The 26,073-nt window shown below is 36.3% G+C and overlaps 1 protein-coding gene across 3 annotated transcripts; it reads left to right on the top strand.

Moving 5' to 3' along the window:
* Window positions 1-4,758: 4,758 nt before the first annotated feature.
* Window positions 4,759-26,044, top strand: LOC122574594 (protein gooseberry-like). Of its 3 annotated transcripts, none has more exons than XM_043742320.1 (5): window positions 4,759-5,172; window positions 11,175-11,313; window positions 11,717-12,012; window positions 22,495-22,905; window positions 23,617-26,044. In XM_043742320.1, exons 1-5 carry the CDS (start codon window positions 5,112-5,114, stop codon window positions 24,195-24,197), a joined length of 1,488 nt encoding a protein of 495 aa, XP_043598255.1. In that variant the 5' UTR covers window positions 4,759-5,111; the 3' UTR covers window positions 24,198-26,044. The 3 variants fall into 3 exon arrangements, with proteins under 3 accessions (XP_043598255.1, XP_043598257.1, XP_043598256.1); XM_043742322.1 differs by lacking the exon at window positions 4,759-5,172 and adding an exon at window positions 9,391-9,806; XM_043742321.1 differs by lacking the exon at window positions 4,759-5,172 and having other exon boundaries at window positions 11,173-11,313; window positions 11,592-12,012.
* Window positions 26,045-26,073: the final 29 nt, after the last annotated feature.

The raw sequence follows: 26,073 nt of genomic DNA on the forward strand, positions 1-26,073 counted from the left end.
GACGCATATATGCATCCATAGCACTCTAAGGGTTAACGACTTCACATATTGTTTATACAAAAATTCAAATTAAAAGTATACATTGAAAGTATAAAAAAATGTAGGTAAAATTAAATACTTTTATTAAATTTAATTAAATGTAGGTAAAATTAAGGATGATTAAAGATAAATAACACGACTTGAACGTGAAATTAAATATTCATAATGGATGTTAATATTTTTTTACAGTATGGTATTGTTCGATTATAACTTTATTTAGTCATAGCTGATAGTGTAATCTTTTAATTAATTTTAACACCACTAAATTGGTGTATTTTATTATATACTGTACTTTATAAAAGCTGAAAAGGTGGCACAATTAATTCCAGGTAAAAAATAACTGATAATAACAACCCCCCCCCCCAAAAAGGAAAACGCGTTAATAAAAAATTCCGTTAGGGTCCTGAAAACTTCATACCTTTTATTGTTCATTCATTTATACATTCATATTTTTACCTGTATTTACGATCTATATATTTTATTTATTCCATCTCCTCTATTTACTTCACAAAGCTACGACTGCAAACAGTCGCCAACATTATCCAGAATCGAGTGACAAACAATGAGAGCTCGAAAACCGCAATTTCTTAGATCATCATAGAACCGATTCCACGGAAGTACCTCGGAAACCCAAGATGATTTACGGTTTCCGGCATCGAACCGCATCTTCGTGTGGACCATTATGCCGCTTCGCCAGATACTTACGATCCCCTATTTACACATCGAGCCCTTCGCGATGAATGGCGCCGCTGTGGAAGAGTGGCGTGAGGAAAGGGCGAAGGAGAAGAGAAAGAGGAAGAGGAAAAGCAACGAGAATGCACGAAGAGGAAGGGATTCGATGCTCGAAGGGGGTGGATTATTTACGGCGTAACGGTGTTCCGGGGCTGTTGAGTTCGTTGTCAGGTGGGCGGATCGCAGGTCTCAAGCAATTTGCATTTATTTGCGGGTTCCTGACTACGCCCCCTTTTCATGGCGAGCCATGAGACCAGATACGTATCTCTCGCACCGCTGTTTCACACTTACGTCAGCCGAACCTCCTGTTTTTTGCTCACGATATTATGTCAGGATCGGTTACACACTGGTGCCAGAGGTTTTTTCGGACGATGCTATACGCGATGATAACGAGCGATAAGGATTTGACAATGAGAAAGAAGGTGTGACAGGTGTCCAGCATGGGATGATCTAGGACAGAGATTTGGACTGAGAGGATTAGAGAGACTTTTTATTTGGACTCCCTAAGTCCTGTGTTTTCGCTGGTGGTCTAAGGTTAAGAGGGATCGATCAGAGACAGAATCCAGATTCATCAACTCCATTTTTTATTGATTTCTTAATTTTATTTCACAACCACGAACTTATGAACCACCTCCATATGTTCATTTATAGAAATACGAATGACTTTAATAATAAAGAAAGCACATATAACACGCAATAATAGAGAAGTATCTGTTATTCTCAATAGCTCAACCTGCAGAAGTTCTTCAAGGTCCTCAAGTTCCAAAAGTTGCTCAACCTCCAAAAGCCACTCAACCTCCAAAACACCTAAAACAAGGGCAAATGGTCGTGAAGCATCTCTGGTCTTCAATACTCTGGTTCAATCCTCCGCCTAATTTCCATACCCCATTCGAAAATTTGGTGAACAGGGTAAGGCGTTCGAAAAGACGCCTCTTGTCACTGCTGACAGCCTGAAAACAAACACGCAAAAGTGGCTCAGAGGCATCCCCGTAAATCAATTATGTCTTCATCCATCCCCCGTTGAATTCTCCTCTCTTCACGCTCCGGCCATCAACGATATTCCGACGATACCGTGACGATCTCGTCGCAACCTTGGATGAGCATCTTCAGCGTTCCTCTCGGTGCGGTAATCCTCGAACAGCTACCAACTGGCTGCAACGCACTGGACAAGGGCTGTTGAGAGGAGAGTTTCTCTCTCTTCTTTCTCTTTCTCCTGCATCCCCGATGGAGGATGGTCCGCGATGAGTAGCATGAAGACATTAGGGAGTTTGTTTTGTCCTCGCCGCGGGATACCGTCGAACGGGCAACTCCGTTAAAAGTAACGCCATATTACTTTGGCCAAGACGCCACACCGGGTGGTCGTCCGCTAGTTTTCTTCCGCTTTTCCACCCCCTCACAATACGCTCGCTGTGCCTTCTGTTTGGTCATTCTCGTGCTCCGGAACGTACGGTGTGCACAAACACCAACGATAATAAACATTGATGGGACATCAGCGACCGAACAAGATTCTCCTCTCCTCTTCTCCCCTAGAACAATGAACTCTTTTTTCTGGATTTTGCCTGAAAGTCTACTGTGTCCATGTTGGACATTTTTCACGGAACGAATCGACGCTACGCTTTGGAATAATTGAAGGAAACGTTAACCATCATTTGACTTAAAGATGGATCTCTTTAGGATGAGTTCAAGATGTTTAGGTTGGATCTGTGAAGATTTTAATTTAGTCTAAGTACAGTACAATAGTTTTGACCAACAAAAAGCGTATCTCTCACCATATAAAAATTTTATTCCTTTCATTTTGTAATTACATTGTTGTTTTGTTTGGAACTATTACTTGGGATAAACAGATTGATAGTTATATCAAAATGTTTATATCAGGGTTAAGATTAGGTTCTCCAAGGGCTTGGTTTAATTTAAGGGTTTACGATTAATCTGAGGGTTTAGTGTAATCGAAGTGCGAAGTTCAAATTACGGAATGGGATATCTTTGATTATATACAAAATTATTGTTTTATCGTGAAATATTAAGGACCATCGGTTGAGATAAGGAGATGAAAGATGATTGAAGATATTTGGCTTGACATTTTGAAGATTTTGATTTAGCTTAATCACCACGTAAAAGTATCAATCGAAACAGGCAATGTCTTTTATAATAAAGAAATGACATTTCTTTCATTTAATCGTGATTGTTTCGTCCTTAAGTCTGGAAATGTTTACTTACTTTTAATTCGTTTTGTACGTCTGATGATGAAAAAAGAAAAAAGGGGAAAGACGTTTTGATTCAATTAAACTTCTTACCGTGAACATCGGGTGTCACGTCCTATTTCGAGCGGAGCATCGTCATTTCCTCGCCGGTTGAAAAAAAAATGGTGAGCCTAAAAAGCGAAAGTTGGTAGCCGTTGATCTTTGATCATGCGTTAACACTCGACACCCCCGGTTAGAGAACGACTTAAAGCGAATCGCGTTATTTGCGCTCATCGCTTGCTCAACTTGTTCGCGGTCGACTGGGTTGCTCAGCTCTCGCGACGACTTCGGAAATTTTTCCTTCTAATCTCTCATCCGTGAATTCGCACATGGCCAGGAACAGGAAATTTGTAGAGATTTCTTCGTTTATTAGACTTGCCACTCATTTTCGCTAGAACTCGTTCTACGATTTGGTTCGATAAAAATCGATCGAGTCTACAAAACCAGTGTTTGTAACCCTTGTTTCGCGCAACGGATCCACCCCTACCAAAACATACCTGGAGAAAGATGGCCTTCACAAAAGTGGTTATTAATTCCCATAGAAATTTCAATCCTTTATAAGTTTGTGGTATAAGATGGTGTGGAGAAGGATTAATAAAATGGAAACGAGAGATTGCTGTTGTAACCTGTCAAATATATTTGGAATAAATTAAATAAATTAAATAAGTATAAATACTGTCGAGAGACGCTCGTACAACGTATTTGCAAAGAGTGTATGATCGCTCGCGGATAACTCGATAACTCGTGAAACTCGTATAACACCCACTAATAATTTTTAATACCCGATCGACAACTGACTGTAACTCCTTTCCTTGCGACCGCGTCCGCTTATTTATACTGGTCGGGGGAGAGTCAGAAAATTCACATTCGTTTTTATTCGACGGTTGTACGTAGCGGTGACATTGTTTTGTCCGGAGTTTATTTATCGTTACTTTTTATGCGTCAAGGCGGTGTTAATGTCCCGAGGTAAAATAACTCTCATTTGTCCTCTGACTCCTGTGACGCCACAAATTGAAATGGGAACCTTCTAGTTCCTATATCGACTATATCGAATTAGAGTCTACAGGTTTTCATTTATTCTAAGAAACTTCCCCTTCACTTGTAACGATGTAAGTATGAAAGACTTTACAAAACCACCCTCGAACATTTTCCAAACTTTCGTCGTCGAATCTATCGATTTGCACAAACCACTCCCTACTACTGACTGACAAATTACTTTCATTTTCATTTTCCGCCAATTATCACTCAATGATTACCGCTCCCTACTGTTGACTGATCAATTACTTTCATTCTCATTTTCCAGCAATTACCATTCAATGATCTTGCATCAAAGTTCACAGACCCGCCTCTATCTCAAGGATCTTCCATCCCCAAAACGTGGCATTCCTTAAAACCCACCCTCGCACCAATCATCCTGCTATGAAATGCACAGGAACTCCGTCCACCCTCTCGCATCGGCCAAACATTGTCTCCGTCATTTCATCGAACCTGCCCCCACCACGAGATATCTGAAAAAGGAGCAGCGATCTGAAAGACAGCATGGTCTCCACAGTCCTACCCCGTTGATTTTCGCTGTTACGTTACTGGGCGTGCCTTCAGGGGCGCGACCAGTAAAGCCTGTGAAAGCATGGATTGGTCGACGATTGCTGAGAAACAGATATGAAAGCGGCTCGAGCACGTTTTCCTCGGTGTCGAGCTGAGACCAGCCGACTGGCGGCCACATAGTTTCCCCACCGTCTACCTTCAAGAAGACCTGAATGGGAGTGGCCAAGCGTTAGTTATGCCAGTGGCGAGTGGTTGAGAAGACTAGTCAGGATCCGAGAACCGATCTGTCCAGATCTAATCCAACCGTCAAAGAAATGTAGTGGTGTCTGGTTGATCCTGATGGGCGATGAGGACACGTATGAACTCGGATTTTGAGTGATAGCTCGTCACCTCTGGATCAAAACTGGAGATTCAGTGGAATACACTGTGTTCGTTCGATTGTCGTGTGATAAAGGGAATTTTTGATTTTTGTGAATGCTGCTTCGCAGCCAGGAACAGTGGTGCGAGAACCTTTGTTGGGTTTCATGATATGACTGGAGGCGCGACCGCGCTGAGATGACGGTGACAACAAACTTTTCAATGATGCGACCTTGTTTTACTGGATACCCTTTTCAAGGTAAGAGATTCATCAACAGTTTGCCCTGAAATTTGAATAAGATGAATTTTAGCACAAACAAGGTTATTAATAAATTTAGAGGTAATTGTTGAAACGAAAAATTCCTTTAATACTAGAAAAAAGAATCGGATCATCTTGACGTTTCAATCATCGAAAATTATTATTTTCGTTAACAAATATCATTGTTTATGAATTTTTGATTTTCAAAAGAAGATAAGCGTTTTTCTCAAAATTATTATTTCTCGTCGATTTCCCTATCGTAAAAGAATTTCCAGCGTTAAAGAAGTACTTAGAAGTGAGAATTAAGGATGCTAGCGAAGTATACTTTGGTTGGAGTTAATTATAAAAATTTACTAAAATGAATAGATAACTTAAAAAGACGATCGAGTGAGTGAAGGTATTAAAAACATTTCTAAGAGATTCGTGCAACAGTTGAGATGTACAAAGTCGTCCCAAAGTTAGATTAGTATTATGCAATCGAGATGCATTGTAGATAACAATCTTACTATTCACAAAAAAAAAAGATCTTCCGTACTCGGATGTCCTGTAAGACTTTGAACGAGCATTGATATATAACTTCACCTAACTCAAAGAAACCGGAACAGTACCATTAATGACCGCCATAAATAATGAAATATATCTTTTGACGGGTTTACCGTCGCTCCGAAATACTTTTTGTCGTTTTACGAGTTTGCGCGCCTTCGACCGTTTTTTTTCTTTCGCTAAAAAAATTCTTCGTGAGCCTGAGTATTCTTTGAACATTATTCGTACATTTAAGGCTTTAACTTTACACTTTGAAGATGAACTTACTACCATAATATTCATTCGGAATGAGAACAAAAAGAATTGTTCGAAGATGACAATTAATAATTTGTTCAGTATTTAATTGAAGTTCATAGCTTCAGTACATTTTATTGTATTTTATTTTTTATTAAAACAGAAATTACTTTTAAAAACTGACTTTTATTTTGCCCTGAATGTCGATTACAAAGTTGTACGTGTCTGTGACTCGAGTTTATGTCAGTAGCCTATGAGGTAATTAGAAAGTCGTTCAGGATTCACCAGAAGATTTCTTCCTCTGGCTGCTCGTGTCGAGAAATCGAAAATGGACCGTGTAATTGTCAAACTTGTCCGGCATTGTTGGCCTTGGTGCTCAGAAAATTGTCGATGCGGAGGACTTCACGAGCTGCTCTCCTCGAAACTTTCAAAAATAAACTTTCCGTCTCTCGTTTAAAGCTTGGTAAATTTTCATACTTTTTCACGCTGTTGACTTCCCATTTGACCATCCTGGCGTGCAATCTTGAATCTCACGAGAATCACGAATTAACTGTAATTAATCAAAGAAGAGAAATGTAATCTGTGATAAAATAGAAATCGATATACAAAATTCTATGTAACTAACTATAACTGGACTGCAGGTGTTTACGCAATTTGATGCTTTCATGAATATAATTAAAATAAGGAAATCTAAGCAGAGATTCCTTTCGCATTTTTCTTTTAAATATTATAGTGTATACTATACTTTGGATGTTTCGTATCCTCTGCAAATTACGACGTATTCTGTGTGTTATTGCGTCTTAAATTTTCTACAAATGCATAAACTGTCCGTCCAAAGCAATCAAACAAGTCGAGAAAGAAAAGTATTATACAATATGTACCATCAGGATGCAAATGAAGAGGTTGTTTGTGAATTTCGCATTCTTGTTTGTCATTTGCTTGGACAGTAGCCGATCATTTGTCACTGTCTGGTATTACGCACGGTGTTTAATTGCATGCAACGATTAGTCACCGAATCGTACTCCCGCGGCTTGTATGCAAAATGGAAGCGTTTAGCGGGCGCGTAACGTGTAATTAAACATTCCTGGGAGATTAATAATGTTGCGGATGCGTTTTCGCAATTACGCGTACGTCCCATCGGTAATCGTTTATTATTTTATAGAATGTTGAAACGCGCGGGCAACCGTGAGAAGTAAAAGCCGGTGTTCCCTGGCAATTTATATTTCTCGGAAATCCTGCTTCCTTTATTGAAAATTAATTGCAAGAACGATTTCAATGGCAATAGAGTTACGAGTGAATTGATAAATCAGCTCGTCAATTTCCCATAAACGCATCAAATTCCAATTTGGCTAGCTTCCTTCGTCATTCATAATTTTCTTTTTATTTTCAACTAAAATGCTGAATTTTTTGAAAAATTCTTTGAAACGAATACAGTCAATTGTTTCAATTAAAATTTCTATATACCATTCGTTCGATATAGCATTCATCGTTACTTATAATTGTCTTCCAGCTATTCATTTTTTTCAATTTACAATTTTTCTTAGTAAAATACTGTATCGAACACCTTTCTTACTAATGAATTCTATAAAGTTCTAAAGAAACTATTGATATATCTAAAAACGTTTATGGGAAATAACCTAAATTGCAAATTTCTTTTCAGTTTGTGGATCATTTTTCGACATCAATTATTCTTCGAGAAATATTAGGCTGAAATTTTTTAAAGGTTCTGTTTCCATGTTTAAATGTAAGTACATTTTAACTAGACAGAATTTGTGGCCATAGAGATTTTCGATCAATCAAATACAGCAAGATTGGAACTGAACAACAGTTGGAATGTTTAGAAGAGTCGTTAGCGAGATTTGTGGAATATCAGACTTGGAATTGCAAGTTGTGATCGGGGAAATTTAAGAGAGAACTCGGAGAATTTCGTTGCACTAAAAACTCCGTTTTACTTGAAATAGAAAAGTGGAGAAAATTTCCTGGACATTATTCTACATTCTGTAAGTACAATCAAGATCGAACGTTAAATTGAGTCTGACAACGTCTGTTTCAACACGTCATAAAATTAATCTCTTATTATCGAGCAGCAGCATAAATGAACGTAATAGAAATTCAACTAAAGAAGGATTTAACAAAATTCACTGAATAACAATGATTTTGATCAGTCTAACTATTAGCAAACACCAGCTTTCTTCTCAACTCTTCCCAAATCGCAAGAATTATAGAAGAAAAAAGTTGTGACGCATTCGTAAAACCAATCTCCTTATTATTAAGCAAGAACGTATATTTTTCAGAATAATTTCTTTGGCCATTGAATTTTATAAAATAGAAACACGAATCCAAATAATAAGGTGTAATAAAAGAAGTGAAATAATAATTGAAATTCATCCATAAAACAATTTAGCAAAATCCACTTATGAAAAATCGATTTAATCAGCCCAGGAATTAAGAACACTAGTTTTTTCCATCCCCGTCGTTTTTCGGTTGTCGAGTACGCTCGATGCATAACTCGACTTATGCAACCGATTCTGCGCAATCAAAACCGTCGTTTCGCCTTTTTTCCGGTTGCTTGGCGCATTTTTCTTCGTTGGTTCGTTACGTGAACGTCGATTCGTTGGTTAAGTTCCTTTTCTAACCCCTTCAAAGTAACCCGATCTAGCTAACACCGTGGGAAATTTCTAATCAACAATATTAAAAACATTGTTTAACAATTAACTTTTTCCGCGGGTTTTCCGCTTCGAAGAATCAGGCATGCGATTTCTCGCCATCCCCTCGAAAAAACTCACGAATTTCTAACGCGCTAGAAAAAATTGAAAGCGAAGAAAATCGGGAGTTTCGTTACCCGTAAAGGACCGCTTCCTTTTACAGGTAACCCTCATCCATCGCTTTATGCACTTTCCCTTTCATTCTATTGTTCCGATATTTTGTTCATAATTATGGTAATAATTTGTTTGGAACTTAATTCATTTTATTGGATGTTTGCAAAGTTTCAGCTTATTCAAAAAATTTAACGTAATTGTCTTTAAATATATAAAAATCAAGTTTCGTCAGAAGTTTTTTAATTTAAAAAAATCCTACAACGTTTTCCCTCAGCTTTATTAATATTTAAATAATATTTAATAGTATGCTTTAATAGTATTTAGAAATTTATATAAAGATGAATCGGTATCTTTAGTGTAATGTTTCGAATAGTCTTGGCAAAAAAAAAAACATTCTTCGGAGCCTTTTTTAAAACAAAATTTTGCTCAATAAAGCGCAGAAAAGGGAAATTGATTTTTGCAGAGGTACGCAGTAAAATATTACCTTACGAAACATTAACTGGTATCATCAATTTTACATTCATTAAGCAGAGTCAGAATTAAGAGTAAAAGTCGTTAAAGCCGCAGACGTGCGTTGATTCCTTAGAATCCTTCATGATTTATCAGAAATGTTTCCCATAATACATATGTAGATATTACAAGAAGTTTCCATTGAAAAGGATAAAAATCGTGTGGTTGCTAATGTGGTCAACAGCACAAAAAAATGTAATTACGATCGAAGTGTCTACTCGAGCGTGTGAAGATTTTTTCCAATGTCAGCTCCCTGCTGTAGCTAGATAGATAGATAATTACCAAGTGAGTGGATCTGGGAATATTAAACGAACGACAATAATAATGATAATTCGTTTTTCTTCGTGTCTCGCATCGACGATCTTCCATCGTCGGCCACCTCGTTTTTCCTCTCGTTACTGTGTCACAAAAGTGAGTCACATATGTGTGGTGTATTTCTTAACACTTTGATCTAAGTGACCAGAATATTCGATCCAATTCAGTGAGAACTCTACTTATTCAAATATAGTGCAAGATTCGCTGGCTGAGGTAAGTAGATCTAGATTTCACGGTCAGACAACTGTTTGGAATTACTTCCTCGATTGCATCTACATAGAATCCTAATTTTATTATCAATTTGAAAATAGTACTACGAATATCAATGAGAATATTATCTATTTTGATAAAAGTTTTACCACAGAGTTCAAGACAGTTCAGAGTTCTAAGACATTTCCCTAACATTTTAAACTGATTTTTTATTTAAATTTTCGCCTTCCATTGAAACACTTAACGATTCCAAACTTTTTGTCGATAACGTACGTCTATAGAAAATGAACTTTCATCTAAAGTTTCATTTTTGGAAACGTCTAGAATTAAACATTGTGCTATTGATACACTTGCTGTTGTAAATATCACAGAGTATATCCATTAATATACGAGTAATTAAATAATTGCTTATATTTCAAGTTTTATCCAATTTGCGCTTTAACTTATTAATAAGACTGTCTCAAGTGATCGAAGGCAACTGTCAGAGAAATGAAGCGCGTTAGAGAGTACGCGTCAGAAAGTCGCGACGAAAAGAAATCGCAATGCAAGCAGTTGTTTCCGATCGCGATCGCGCGACATAGATTACGGTGAACTGGACAAATTACACGCTATCAGTGTTGTGCGTCGTAAACCCTTTAGATTCATTCGCCTTATCGTTATTTATGTGATTGCTCGCGCCAATCTATTGCAACTCCTTCTTCGTCGGTTTCCTCTCTTTTTTCCATCGCCTGTTTCCCCTTTCGTCCTGTTTCCCCTCCCGATGGAACACACAGGAAATACGTCGAGGTGAAGGCGGAACGATAGATCCGAGTTTCTCTTTATTCTGCATCGAGTAACTGTTCCCTCGGCTGGTTCGCGTGAGCAAGAACAACACAAAAGAATTCCGCGATTTCGCAATCGACCTTCGATCCGCGAATCCTTTCTGCTTCGGGAGACAATGCTGGTAGTCTTAAAATGATAAGAGGGGGAGAGAGAGAGAATACAGTTCTTTTGTTAGAAATGTTTATGCTCGACGTGTGATTGAATTTGGAATGAACGGAACCAAGATGAAAGAAGATCGAGATAATATGAAATCTTGGAAAGAAACCAATGAGACGCTTGGAACATTGGTAAATCGAGAACAAAGAAATAAAATTTGAATAGAATAATGTCTTATTTTCTAATGTTTTATATTATTTATTTTATTTATGATATTTTATGTATAACTTTGCGTTTTACATTTTATATAGACGATTATAGATTTACAGTCTATTGATGAGATTTTTCTCATTTATTTAATGCAGCTAGTGTTTTTTAAAGTTGCATTTGATAGATTAGGAACGTAGTGTAAAATAGTTTATTTCTCAAAGTGTTTTTAATTCTTCTTCGCAGATTTGGGATCGATACCAGGTCAAGGACGCGTTAACCAACTTGGTGGTGTCTTCATAAATGGAAGACCGTTACCGAATCATATTCGACTAAAAATCGTGGAAATGGCTGCAGCTGGGGTCAGACCCTGTGTGATTTCGAGGTGGAAACCTCAATAATCTTCTCAATTCGATATTTTATAGACTAAAGTCTTATACCACTTTTTTAAGTTTCTTTTAATAGCTTAAAAAGATATTTTTTCTTGAGACGTTTACTCTGCTCTATTTTTTAAAAAATACTTCATCTGTTCTTATGTGGTAATGTCAACTTATCGCGACTTTCTTGAGATATTTAACTTTGCCACTTGTCGAAGAAATATTTCAAGAAAGTTCATTTGTAACTAATATAAGACTTCCACAATCGGGTTATCAAACTTTTCAGAATAACCGTGAAGGAGTGAACTGCAATGTTGACGAAACGCCGATTTACAAAGCAACGTATAACAAGATTGATAACCCGACCATGATGAATTCAAAAGTCAATTTGTTGTTTCTTTGCTCAAATAGACAGCTAAGAGTATCTCATGGATGTGTTTCGAAAATTTTGAACCGCTACCAAGAAACCGGAAGCATCAGACCTGGCGTGATCGGCGGCAGCAAGCCTAGAGTCGCTACGCCAGAAGTAGAGAATAGGATTGAAGAGTACAAACGCGATAATCCGGGAATATTCTCATGGGAGATACGCGACAGATTGATAAAGGAAGGAATTTGCGACCGGACTAGTGCTCCAAGCGTCTCGGCGATCTCAAGACTACTCCGTGGTCGCGACCCCGAGGATGAAACTAAACTTGGCGACCGCGACGGTAAGTTTCAATTAAATTTCCTTTTGTATAAAAAGAAAAAATTGATTGCCCGATGAAAACACTTGTATTAAAAATTAATTCAGAATTCTGATCCTAATTCTTAATTCAAAATTGCGCCCTTCTTTAATTCAAATATAATTATAAAAGACACAATGAATATCATTATATGCAATTTTTTAACAAATTATATGGTTTTATATGGAAATTATATGGTTAATATTTTGATCAAAAGATTAGAAATAATTATCTTCTGATTCTAATAAATATTTCGAAAATTAGTACTGGAAGGTATCGAAGTATTTTTCAATGAATTCAGAAAACAATGTACGAGAAAGAATTGTTAATGCCGAAATATTATTAGTGGAATTAATTGTTCATACTTACGGTTGTTCGACAAGTTTTTATAATTTTCACCACATTCCAATCTTGAACTGGATAATTTCTTTGATAATCACTGACAAGGAAAATTGCATATTAAACACGGTGTATTCCTTTCCAATCGCTTTGGCAAAAACTCCTTTGATCGAGAGCACACCGGACACTCGGTGTCTCTTCCCAGTCAGTCTGACCAAGATTGATGATCCAGGTGAATCAGTGAATTAGCCTCTCGCAAATATTCCCGTAACAGCGCCACCGTGCAAAATTAGATTATAACAACACCGACTCATAATTTGGTCCTCGGGGCCCTCGTTATGCGAGGTCCCTCGAAATTGAATCGGCCGGGCCCTTTTTGCATTCCCTAATTTTCTTCGCGAATAACAGGGACATTATTCTTCGTATTTATCCAAGATATCCTGGAAACACCCTCGAATTTTATAATACTTCCAATCGGTGACATTTAGTCACTTTGGCAGAGTATTCCTTTCCAAACTACACATTTTTCTTATTTTGACATTTATCTCCAGTGTTTTATATTTACTTAGATATTTATAATTTCTATTTAAATATAAAAATAATACAAGCTTAAATTTTATGAGATTGATACTGTCGCGTATAATCGAAATTGCCTGTTTTCACTACGAAGGGTGACATCCGTTACCTTTAGTTTCTCCTGTAGATTATTTTAAATTCACTCATATTTAATTAAAAATTTATTTCTATATAACTATCGCAATCTCGAATCTTGCAAAATTTCAATAATCTCGAAGCATAAATATTGCCTATTTCCCAGTTTGAAGGGTGGAATTTACTTGATTTTAATATTCACTCAGCTCGTTCGAGTTTTATCTCGAAAACTGGTGGTATCTCGCGGAACGCCCAGTAGCAGAGGCAATTTGTCGACAAAGTGGAACGCGGTGTTAGCCGAGGCAACTCGCGTGCGTAGAATTTTATCGTTGGTGTATCGGCTTATAACATTTCCATGGCAGATTTTGCGATCGCGCACGAAAAATTCGCCGTTTCGAAGGTGGGACGGGAGGGGCAAAAGAAACAAGAAAGAAGAAACGTGTCCACGATAAAAGCGACCATTAAGGTAACAGCTTCCTGCGCAACGTAATATTCCAACTGAGGGAAAATTACCACGCAGGCAATTACCGAAGGGGATCAAAAGTGGAGCTTAGCGAGTAGTTCGCAGTTAATTCGCACTCGACGCTGAAACTTTCCTCTCGAGGCTCTTTAATCATCAGCGGAAGATTTGAAAAAAAGAATTTCTTGGCGGTCGTATAGTGCCGTTTTCCTTCATTTTATGTTTCACCTCGATCGCGTGTACACCTGATTTTGTGAAATAAAGTTATAAAAATTATCCCGCGAAGAACTGGTTTGTGTTTCAGTTAGGATTTACGTTCCACATTCTAAGAATCTTCAAGTGGGATATTCCCATTTGCAGGCATTGCGACGCCAGCGTCACTTTAGATGCCATTTGGAGCACAAAATTATTATATATTCGTGAACTAAGAAGTGCAAAGTAGTTTACATATCTTTTCCCATATTTCACGAAGACACAGAGTAGATTTTATGTAATTATTTTTTATTACTATTTAGGTTACTGCTTGTTTTACGAAATCATCATTCTGACTCGCTACCACAATTGATATTGTGTTACTTGTTCAAAGCAGAAAAATTGAAAATATTCTTGATCTATCTCGTAGTCTGTACACACGAATCTCAATACACGTCTTTACTGTTTCTATTAGAATAATACGAAAGAAAGATGTATTTTAAGATAATGGCGCCTACAAAAAACATGAAAGAAAGCTATTAAGATAATCCTAGTATAAGATAAACATCTGTTTTATATGTATATAAAATTTGAAAGAAATTTATTGGTTCACTGATTATTGGGAAAATGGCAGTCAATCTTTTGAAAATTCGGAATCTTCGAGAGACCCATATTATTGTGCCTTTGAATACTAACGATTTTTTTAGTTTACAAGGTCTAGAGGCAAATGAAATCGGGACAGATTGTTATTGCTGTTTTTTTGTAATCTTCAGCCTGAGTTACATAAGAAGGTTAACTTCTTGTGTATCCGTCGATATAAATGTATGAACGTGTTCCTAGGAGATTATTGTTGTCCTTTCTTCGATCGGCATAATATCGTTGAGCAAGCGACGATTATAAGTGGCGTACAGTCCTTACTTATACAGTCTTGTATTTATACTAATTTTAATACAACTGACTATTACAAATTCATCCACTCGTTACATTATTAAATATACACACACGTTAAAATCACCTTATACATAATACGATTGCAATTTACGCTCAGCTATTTGCAAAATGGTGCAACCAAAAAGAGTATTTAACAATTCCCAAGTTAGACGGCAGAATAAGATGATCGAAAAAGAGAAATTATGATCCTGACTTGCTCATTTTCTTGAACTTCGTTCAAGAAGCTTCGTTCACAAGCTTTTACACGCCAAAATAAAATTATCAAAGCGACAAATTACAATCCACGCTTCCTTCCATGGAATTTCCCTATTCCTTTACACGTACAGATACATTACTCGAACATTTAACTCTCTGGATGAAAAAGAAAAAAAAGGGAACGTTAAAAGGAAGATGTTAACGAAACACTTCCGCGATCACGCGAGAATTTATCTTTCTTATACCTACGTGGAAGATTTAAAGAGAAAGGAAAGAATAATAAAGAAATAGATAGAAAAGAAAGTGGAAACAGCGCAAAACGCGATATAATCGCCGCGAGCGAGTAGGATCGCGAAGTGGAACACACGATACATAGTCGAAAGGAAGATGGATCGCGGCATCGGCACGCCCCATCAGCTGGCCGCGTTAGACCACCAAGGATTCGTGGTCCGGTTCTTCCTTGCAACGGTGAATGAATAAATTAAATGGTCGCGCCATTAATCAGGCCCGCGTTTCTCGATCTTTGAAATTACCGGTTAACGTTCGCCGACGCGAACAGTCGGTAGCTCTGACGCAGCTCTGTAATTTTCTCACCGCCCTATACATGCCCACGTGCACGTCCAAAACGTTCGATAGCTCGATACTGGAATCCGATGCACGAAACCATTGGATAAATTCCCTCGATTCTTGAAATATTCATCCTTTCTTTCGCTTTGGTTAGTCAACTATGTTGTCAGCGATGATTTAGACAAGATACAGATATTGGAATATTAGCGATTAGTATTTGGTGCCATAACTGGCAGAGTAAATGGTCTGTGAAAGCTTAGAAGTTTTTATACGTGGGTAATAAAAAGGGTTTGAGGTAGGAAGATCTTGATTTTCACTTTTTCATGTCCTTTATTATAGACGAAAGTATACGCTGTTTGCAATGAGATCAACTCAATTTAGAATAATAGAATAATTATTGATTTTACAATTCATAATTATGTATCAATAATGAAAGTAGACAGTTATTTGTCTTTTAATGACGATTTCGAGATATATTTAAAAAATGAGACAATCGAGTGATTTCTGTTTTGGAAAAAGTGGAAAAAGTGTTTTCTATGGGAGATAGGAGGCATAAAATTCTTCTTTTTTTAAGTACCGAATTTTTAATTTCCTCTTTGTTAACTGCATAGTATGCAACGAGCTCCCACATGTTCAAATAAGTTGGTACAAGTTGGAACAAGTTGGAACAAATTGGAACAAACTAGAACAAGTTGGAACAAATTGGAACAAACTAGAACAAGTTGGAACAAATTGGAACAAATTGGATGTATTTTGTACAACCCTTAAATACATAAGGATAATGTACGACCGTTCGCGGAGAGACGCGATCGCGAGGAAAGCGCGTCAGCGGGAGGCGTAAATTCTCGCTACGATTCAGAAAATCGACGCCGCGAATTAGTCGTTCCTCTGTGTCTGTTAAGATGACAGAGGTGGTTAGTTGAGATTAACACTGAATTAACAGAGTTAACAAAAATTATATATTTGACAATATATATATAAACAACAGTATAATGATGCGCCACAAATTATTTGACAGATGATACAGTTAACTCGGTGTAATGATTCGACTCGACTTTACAATGTGTTTTGTATTTGGACGACTTGTAATTCGTTGGAGACGTTAGTGTATTTCGTTTGGATCCTTGATCGATACTGATTGCCCTTCGATGGGCCCTTTGTGTTACATGGGAGACGATCCCCTCCATGCTCGGGTCACGCCACCGATCACGCCATGATCACGCGTGTCACCTGATTAGTGTATTCAAAATAACGGAACGTTTTTTTTTTTTGAAACTCGCTCTGTTTGTTGTTGACCGTTACATTGTTTATTTGTCGGGCTGACCGTGACGGCTCGCTCGCGACACTGCGATGCCACGAGCGACGGTTAGGAATAACAACCTCTGGAAAGCCACGTGGCGTAACAAATAAAATGTAACAATCATCGACAAAAATTTCTCACGACTTCCAAGGGTAGTTTGGAGTCCGAGCGACAAGACAAATGAAAGTTTTACAGCCGACGGTGGTCCATCGGTGGGGTCATTCGGAAATGCTTGCCGGCAAAGATGAAAGAGCAAAACGAGAAGAAACTGCTCGTAGATTTGTAAGTCGATCAGCTCGGGATGGTCGGGTGCCCTTTCAAAACAAAAAGAGGAGGGCAAAAACAACGTGTTACCACGGAGGGGGTGAGAAACCTAAAAAGGCGCCGACCATTGAAGGTCTCGTACTTGTCAAACTACTGTGAAAATACAGTTTCTTGGTTTTCTTTTTAATCTACCGGCAGGAACGAGCTTTAACACGTTGCCGTTGACGATAAAAACAATAAAAATCGAACTTTTAACACGTTGATTTTTATTAATCGAGCTCAACATATAAGACTCCACCTCTTTAAATATTAAACTAGAACTACCACACCAGTCAAAATGACTGATTTGACAATTTTATTTGTTGTTATATTTTTATTATATTATATCATGTTATATTTTTTCTCCACAATTGTATAATGACTTTTGCAGGGATAACTAATAACAAACTTTAATTTTGTTTTATTCATTTAGAATGAAAGTAATTTTGTATCATGGCTATTTATACCAGTACCAGTCAAATTGATTGGTCATTCTGTAGAGCACAGTCGTTAGAATAAAACCTGATTTCTCGTTTTATAATACAATATTTTACAAGCCTTGAAAATGTAAACAATTGGAAGCATCCGAATTGTTGGAAAAACTGAAAAGGATACCAATGGAATGCTCTGATATCGAGGATAGCGAATTCTCTGAGTGTGAAGGTGAAATTTGTAGTGATAGCAGTAATAGTGACATTAGTGACAAAGAAAATAAGTCCTCAGAAAGTGCGTCAGAGAACATTTTGAATGTGCGCGAAAGAAGACGTACTCGACTGCTTTCAAGTTCTGAAAGTGAAACTGAAAATGTACAAGCTAGTCCAAATGAAATTGCCGTAAACGGAACCAAATGGGAAAGGATTCAAGAAGGGTCAGCTTCTGGGAAATTACCCTTGCACAATATATTCGAAGACACATCCGACCCACAGGATATGCAAAAAAAGTATCATGAAAGATAAAGCGATTAGTGTATTTTCCTTACTAATTGACAGTCATATGTTGCAACATATAATACCTTGCATTGAATCAGAAGCCTCTCGAATTTTGGGTAAAAAAATGGACCCTTACAGAAACAAAATTGAAAGCATTCCTTGGAATATTGTACGCTTGAATAGCGTACGAAGCGAAAAATTTGAAACTTTCATATTTGTGGAATACAAAATGGGGACCAAGCTTCTTTTCCAGCACAATGAGTCGGAATGAGTTTGTTGAAATATTGAAATTTATTCGATTTGACCAAAAAGATGATAGACGTCAACGTTTGAAAGATGACAAATTTGCACTAATATCAACCGCATGGGATAAGTTTATTGAATACAGCCAGAATTGCTATAAACCTGGTGCAAACTTATACTTTTTATATTTGCCAATGGAAATTTATTTTAACATTCTTGTTACCAAAGGTTTTGGTACTGAATATCCTTTTTTGTACTTATTGTTATTATTAAAGTTGTTATATATTTTTTATGATTTCAGAACATGGAGTTCCTTTTGTAAGATAATAATAGATCAATAAATATAAAAATATTCTACTATTACGTATTTTTTAAAGACCAGTCATTTTGACTGACTTTGATAGAGATAACTACGTCACAAAAGCCGGTAGTTCTAGTGTTAATATCAATCCGATTTGTATACATTTTCCAAACATTGATTTCCTTCGATAATATTTTTATATTTCCATGTAGACGAATTTCCTCTTTTCATATATAATTTACATTTCCTAATATTTACGTATGTAAATGCAATCTTTTTAGGATTCAGTAAATTTCAAACTTTCATACGCTAAAATTTGATATTAGAATCTTATTTAAGTTCGATTAAAATAGAATTTCTTTTCGAATTTTTGTTGTTCTTTTCTTTCACAAAGTTGCACTATGTATTTCGTAAAAGAGGAAAAATAACACGTGTCGTGTACTGGTCGACGTCTTTTGGTCCACGTAGCAAGATCGTGCCGAACAGCAAACTAGCAATCTCTCAACCCCCTTGGGGTTAATGCAGGGTTCGAAAGTTTGGTAATTACTAGCCGCTCGTGGCCGCTTAGCTCCATGAAATATGTAATTTCTGTCGTGATTTTGCAAATTTGCAACGTCCGATTTCTACTTTTAAATGAAACTGCCTGCTCAATGAGCGTCTTCTTCAAAGAACTCGACGAGAAGAACTATAAGAATTTTCTGTCCGAAGATTGTTTCGCTTCTTTGTATTACTTACTTCCTTTATTTTCTTATATCTTACTTACAGTACTTGTACGATTATCTCTAGTAAGATACATTTTTCTCAGAACATGATTCTGAAAACATCTTCCATCGCTGTTCTCAAAATAACAAGTATTTTCTTCTTCTCGCAATGTTCTAGGTTTAGCCGCAGAATTAATAAAAATAAAAAGTCATCAGCTAATATCAAAGTCAGGAAGTCTACAAAAATGTACTTATCATGTACTTTACATATAGTTTCCGATTGTAATACCCAACAGATGTTTCTAATCTGAAATCTCAACAAACTCTAAAAAATTCCAGAAACCTCAATAATCATCTTGTAACAGTTCTTTATATCAAACCACGTACGCAGTCGTTCCATTTTACAAAGATATCAGTAAAACTAAAAGAATTACGAAACGAGGAGAAGAAACTAAAAATCGATAGAAACTAAAACTAAAAACTAAAAAATGAAAAGAAGAAAGAGAAGAGAGGTGAACAGAGTGTAGAATGACACGGAAGCCCGCGGAGCAGGAGAAACGAGACGACGCGACGCAGGAAAGGAAAGGGGAAGAAGCGGTCCGTCCGGGAATAGAGTCCGTGTCGAATGGGCATGAACGCGGGGCGTCTCGGCGTCAGGCGTCGTCGGCCGATTAGTCGCGGCCTGTGTAAAGCCAGTCGACGATTTCAAGACGTTTCGCCGGCCCGTTCGCCGGAAGAAACAACCTCGTTCCTTTTTACAAGCGTGTCATCCGTCTCTGCTTTCGCGGCTCCGTGATGATGAATCTACGATAATCTAAAAATGCGACCGACCGACCGAGCACCCGAGGACCTTCGTTTCTTTAACCAACCACAAGAATGCTAAGGACTTAACGAACGACAAAGGAAAAGAGAGAAAAATGGACATTATCGTGAAGGGAATGATAAAAAAAAAAAAAAATAAAAGGTAGTATAAAAAGTTTTATATTTCAATCTTTTAAAATCCAATGATGACTGTTTGGATCAGAGCTGAATAAACATTATTTCAAATGGGAAATGGTAAGTAGCTTTTTATATTAAATTATAGTGTATTTTTAAAAATAAAATGTTTTATGAAAAATAAAAGTTTTTGACATAATATTTACAATTGTATTCGAAAAATTCAAACTCGTCTTCGTTCGATGGTTACACATAGCGGCGACATTGTTTTGTCCCGAGTTTATTTATTATTACATTACGTGTATCCTAACAATCTTGATACTCCGAGGCAAAAAAATATGGTTTGAATTATCCTCTAGTCATGTACCGCTACAAAAGTTTTGTCCAGTTTTATCGACAATAAAAACTAATCGCTTTGCGGAGACACTTCTTATTGTTAAAACTTCCCGGGCGAAACTGTCAATTTAAATGGAATCGTTAGACGAACTGTTTCGTAGCATTTGCGAATTTGCAAATATTTGTATATCAATTTGTAAATATTGAGAGAATGTTGCAAGAGAGATGCTCGAAGCTGATTGATTCACTTGCGAATATCGTAAAGTGAAACGGTAGAATAATTCTGTTGGAAAGACACAGCCAGCGGTAGAACGATACATTTTGTAGCAATCTGTTGCGGAACAATTTATTTCGTAAAAAATTAGTCGTACTAAAGTGAAAGCAAACGTCAAGTAGTGAAATGGGCATTGAACAATAGTAATACAAAACGATGTATTTAATCATTATGTTTTTCCTAAATTAATATACATTAATGAACAAATGAGTGAATCTGAATGATCGATGAAAAGTTGAATAATAATCTCACTGTATTAATGAATAAATAATTGACATGAAAAGTGTGAAAATTTATTAACATCAAATGGGACGCATTAAGTCCTAGGAAGGTTGAATCATTTGGTTTAGTCGAGGTTAATACTTGTATCCTTGTTATCAGTCTTCGTTCGACGATCGAAGGGAAAGAATCTCGGAACATGTTTTTCTACTGTCATCAGTCATCAGTCATCACTCGTCACTTTTCTTGCTGTTGCTCGGTGTCCTTGTAGTAAATCATATTTCTTGTACTCGCTCGTGCTCGCGGTCTATTTAATTCTCCGATAATGGTAATTCCAGGTTCAAAACATCTTTCTTTACACATTCTATTAACACTTTTGTCGTATTGCTCGAATGCGTGTTAACTAAATGCGTAAATTATTCTGTATGAAGAGATCGCCGATAACATTTCCTACAATTTTTTAAAATATAAATGTCAAATACATGTTTGTCGTATTACTTTACATATTCTGAATTATTTTACATGAAAATATCATCGATTGTAGTTAGCTATTACAATTTTTTTTAGGTACGGATAACAATTCTCCGTTCTTTTAAATGAATAAGTGAATATTATTATACCATGTACACCACATATTATATATACTATGTACCTAATAATATTCTGAAATGTAGATAACATTATTTTCTTTTATCTGGAGTAAATAAATAAGTAAATGGAATATACGCGTTAGTGTACACTGCAAGTTACAGCAAGAACAAAATGAAAGAGTATTTCAATCGTAAAGTAAAAAAGAATAAAATAGAGTAATATAACGGCAAACAACTCGATCGTGAAATCGAGTGTGAAACAAGCAGCAGAATGGGAATGAAGTGCGGTTCCTTTTGAACTCTTGCTCGGCAAAACAAACCATAAACCAGGACGTGCATTCACCTGCAGAGTCGTGGCTGAGCAGGTGACACGTGCACGCGGAATTAATAATTATTAGACGCGACCCTTACTTTATTCTCATGCTTGCACCCTGTTATTCATACTCAATTTCATAAAGTGTGTAATTTTCGTATATGTAGTTTGTTACCATTTGCATTTTCATAGTCTCGCGCACGAATTACTACTGACATTTATCGGTTGGTAACAATAAAAAATGTAATACGTATCTCTAAGCTATAAAATTAGATATTGAAACTTGCAATCTCGAGCAGGTCAACCGTTTTATTTCATTCGGCGATTGAAAAATCCGGGATTGAATTTCTTTCTTACGATACAACTATCATGTATGTAATATTCACATTAAAAAACTTACAAATAAAATAGTACCAATTGTTCTTTCATTGCCTTCCTTTACCTTCATCATTTCAAAGTCCAAAGCTGCATGTTAAGGTCTTCACTGATGGAATAAATTCACCAATGGTACTCTACGCTGTCAAAGATTGATTTGACTTTGTCCCGACAAAAATGAATCACAGAAAATAAAAGATACTAAATTCAAGTCCGGAACTAAAAAAATGCCAATTTCAATGGTGGAATAAAAAATTGCCTGGAAACCAGTATAAAACATTTTATTTTCCAGGTAAAACGAGTTCCGGATCTGATTGTGAGAGCGAGCCAGGAATTCCTCTAAAAAGAAAACAACGTAGGAGCAGGACGACCTTCACAGCTCATCAATTAGACGAACTAGAACGGGCATTCGAACGAACCCAATATCCAGACATTTATACCAGAGAAGAATTAGCCCAGAGGACCAAATTAACTGAAGCCAGAATTCAAGTTTGGTTCAGCAATAGAAGGGCCAGGTTGAGGAAGCAGCTATCTTCAACTTCTGGTGGTTACGTCAGTTCAGTCGCATATCCTGCAGCATCTTATGTTTTACATCCGCCTGCTGCGCCTCATCCACACGCTACAACTGCTGTTCCACCGGGTCATCCGCATCCTCATTCTCATGGGCAAACTTTACCTGATAGCACATTCTCGTCGAGTCAAGGTAAGACGATTTATTTAATTATTGTTTTTTCTTTTTTGGGAGGAGGAATGATGTAGAAGCGCTGATCAGGCATTTTTAAATCAATTTCGCTCCTTGATGTACAATTAATATTAAAATGATGTTAATATTAAAATACTTTTGTAAACTAAACAGATTGCAATGTAGATAGAAGTGTATAAGTACAGTGACACTCTTAACTGTTCCAATTTCCGCTATTCATTTAGTAAAGGTTCTAACTTGTTAATGTTTAACGGTAACTTGATTAGGTTTGCAAAGTGAGAACGTAGTAGTAAATATATTGTAGTAATCTATTTTGCAAAGGATAAAAAAGCGGTAAGTGCTTTATAAGGGACCTAATGATATGCAACTTATGTAATATATACTGTACAGCCGGGTTCATTAGGAATCTAATGACGCGCGGATATAGTACGAGGACATAGAGTATGGCTTACTACAAAAACACTACTCGAGTTCAGAAAAGTTCGGATAGTGTAATTAACAGAATTTAAGTCAAAAATATACTATAAATTCATATTTATGGTATGTAAATGTATAATATATGCAAAATTTATATTTTCTTTGAAATATCTTAGTTCTTGTTCTTCAAGTCAGATACACAAACACACTTTAATTTAGATTTCAAATATAATCGCGCTCTAATCAAGAAACCAACGATGTCTCCAGCCACATAAAATCTTTTTCTTTCTCCAGTTACAGAGCTCTATTCTTCTCACCATAGCACGATGTCTCATCAATTAACTTCCGATTCAACACGTCTGTCCTCATCTGTCGGATCCACACCGGCTTACGGTCTTCCAGCATCGGTAACTTATCCCAGCTCGCTGTTACCAGCAACATCGTCAACCAGCAACACTCACATGAGCCATCAAATGTCTCCAGTAGCTGCAGCTTCCTCTTCAACGTACCAACAGGCCAGTGGTCATCAACATCCAACAACACCGAATTCCTTGGTCACCATGATGGGTTCAAATTCTGGAAACTCAAATCCAGCATCCGAACAATTAGCTTCTGCGGATTTACCGATTAGCTCGGTATCTCCTGTTCAACAACAACAACAACAGCAAGCGAGTCAGGGGAACTCTTCGCCAACGTGGAATCTTCAGATTTCTAGCGGAGGAAGAGTTGGACTTCCGAGTCCACCAACGAGTCTGCAGCAGTCTCATGCTCACGCTGCACATCCTCATCAAGCTTTCGCTAGTCATTATAGCGCTCAAGGTTTTCAACAACCACCCAGACCTGCTCCTCATCAACCGTTTTATAGTTGGTATTGAGGAGATTAGGAATTTCGAGGATTTAAGGACATAATCTTAAACTGTATATAATTGTAACTAGATGAATATATGAATGTAGTGGAGGAGAAATTATACGAACGGACAGAAGCTAATGAAACTGCCACATTAAACACTGGCATAAACAAAAACGTATACGTAAACAGATACTAACTATTCTATTGCGTTTAGAAATATTCCAAGCTTATAAGCAAAGAATTGCTGACTGTTTCTATCTCTCTTTTTTCTCTTATTATTTAATTGTTGGTTTTAACAGGAAAATTGCAACAAAAGAAGATTTACATGAATGATAGATTTAAAGTGACACGAGTTTCAGATATCTTGAAACTTTAAATATTTATTAATTAAACGGAAATTAAACTTCAGATATTTATTAGTTAAACGGAAATTAAACTTCAGATATTTATTAGTTAAACGGAGTTAAAAGGAAGTGAGGAAACGAGTAAGAATGGAATGGCAGTAAATAAAATAATTCTGTCGAACTATTGTTTATTCCACTATTTGGGGAGAGACGCGTGAGGAAGCATATCAGCGGGAGTCATAAATTCCCGTTACGATTAGATAATCGACGCCACGAACTGATCGATCCCCTTATTTCTGTTACGATAATAGGAGGTGCTTCAATTGAGTCTACACTGAATTAGCAGACATAAATTATAACTATTCCTAATTTTTACAAGTTTATGTTATTTATTGTAAAATATTCGAACAATATTCCAATATTAATAGCAAAATATTTGTAGAATAAATTCTAAAATAACCAAATGGTAATTTGTAAAATTTGTTTGCAGATATGGATCCGTTTTATTGCTAAATTCGTTGCTGCTATTCAAGAAAATTTATTAATATTAATAGCGTGTAATTTGTGAGCTTTACTAATAATGTTAGTTCAATCGTACAAAGGGATCAGAACTTACATTATAAGAATGTCAAACACAATTATTAAAAATTAATAGCTATAAAATACTGCGACAAGAAAATTAGAAAGCGTGTGGGAGAAAATTCGAATATTATTTCTGACATCATCGTACCGCCTAAGTGTTACATCTAAGAGCTTAAAAAGATTATTTCTGGTTGTGTAAAAATTAATATGATGATAAATTTATTCAACGAAATTCCTTAGGCGTGAATAAATTCAATGATTGTACAATAAAGTCACATCGAAACTATGTAGAAAGATATTGCGATTATTACAGACATTTATGAAAAAAGGTCGTGAAGATTTCTTTTCTTGTAATAATTGTAAAGTTTGTCTATTTTTTTATAGATTATTAAGTAACCAAGAATAATTAATTAATGTTAATTATCAATGTTAATTAATTAATTAATTATTAATGTTAATTAATTAAACATTGTAAATATTCGCTACGTTTATTGTCGGTTTTTGGGTTCTCACGTTAAAAATCGATTATTTGATCGTAATTCGTATACAATGCGATCAAAGAGTATATTTAATAGTATAAATAATTGGTAGTTCCTAACTTGGCAATATGAGAGTAAATTTTTAATCGAAATATGTCTTTCTTCGTTGAACAAACAGAGCACAATAAATTGATTGTATTAATGAAAAACTGAATTTGAAACGTTTATAAATGAAGATCGAAAAGAATTAAGAATGGTGTTTGTAAAACGGAGAATAATTTCATTTGAATTTTCACGAAGTATTGTTGTAAAGTATTATTAAATTATATATACGTCGTATTAAGCATGCATGATATCGTATCTTGAGGAGTAACATTACTAAATAAAGTTTCGAAAAAAAAGAAAATACGAACACCACGATAATAAACATCATTCAAATTACTATTAAGAAATATAGTTGCTCAATAATAAATAATTTGTATAGATTAAATATAAA

Source organism: Bombus pyrosoma, linkage group LG14 (assembly GCF_014825855.1).
Source record: "Bombus pyrosoma isolate SC7728 linkage group LG14, ASM1482585v1, whole genome shotgun sequence".
NCBI classification, from domain to species: domain Eukaryota; kingdom Metazoa; phylum Arthropoda; class Insecta; order Hymenoptera; family Apidae; genus Bombus; species Bombus pyrosoma.

Coding starts and splice junctions, on each gene's coding strand:
- LOC122574594 (XM_043742320.1), top strand. CDS start 5,112: ATGACGGTGACAACAAACTTTTCAATGATGCGACCTTGTTTTACTGGA. Junction 5,173..11,174: donor TACTGGATACCCTTTTCAAG/GTAAGAGATTCA, acceptor TCTTCTTCGCAG/ATTTGGGATCGATACCAGGT. Junction 22,906..23,616: donor CACATTCTCGTCGAGTCAAG/GTAAGACGATTT, acceptor TTCTTTCTCCAG/TTACAGAGCTCTATTCTTCT.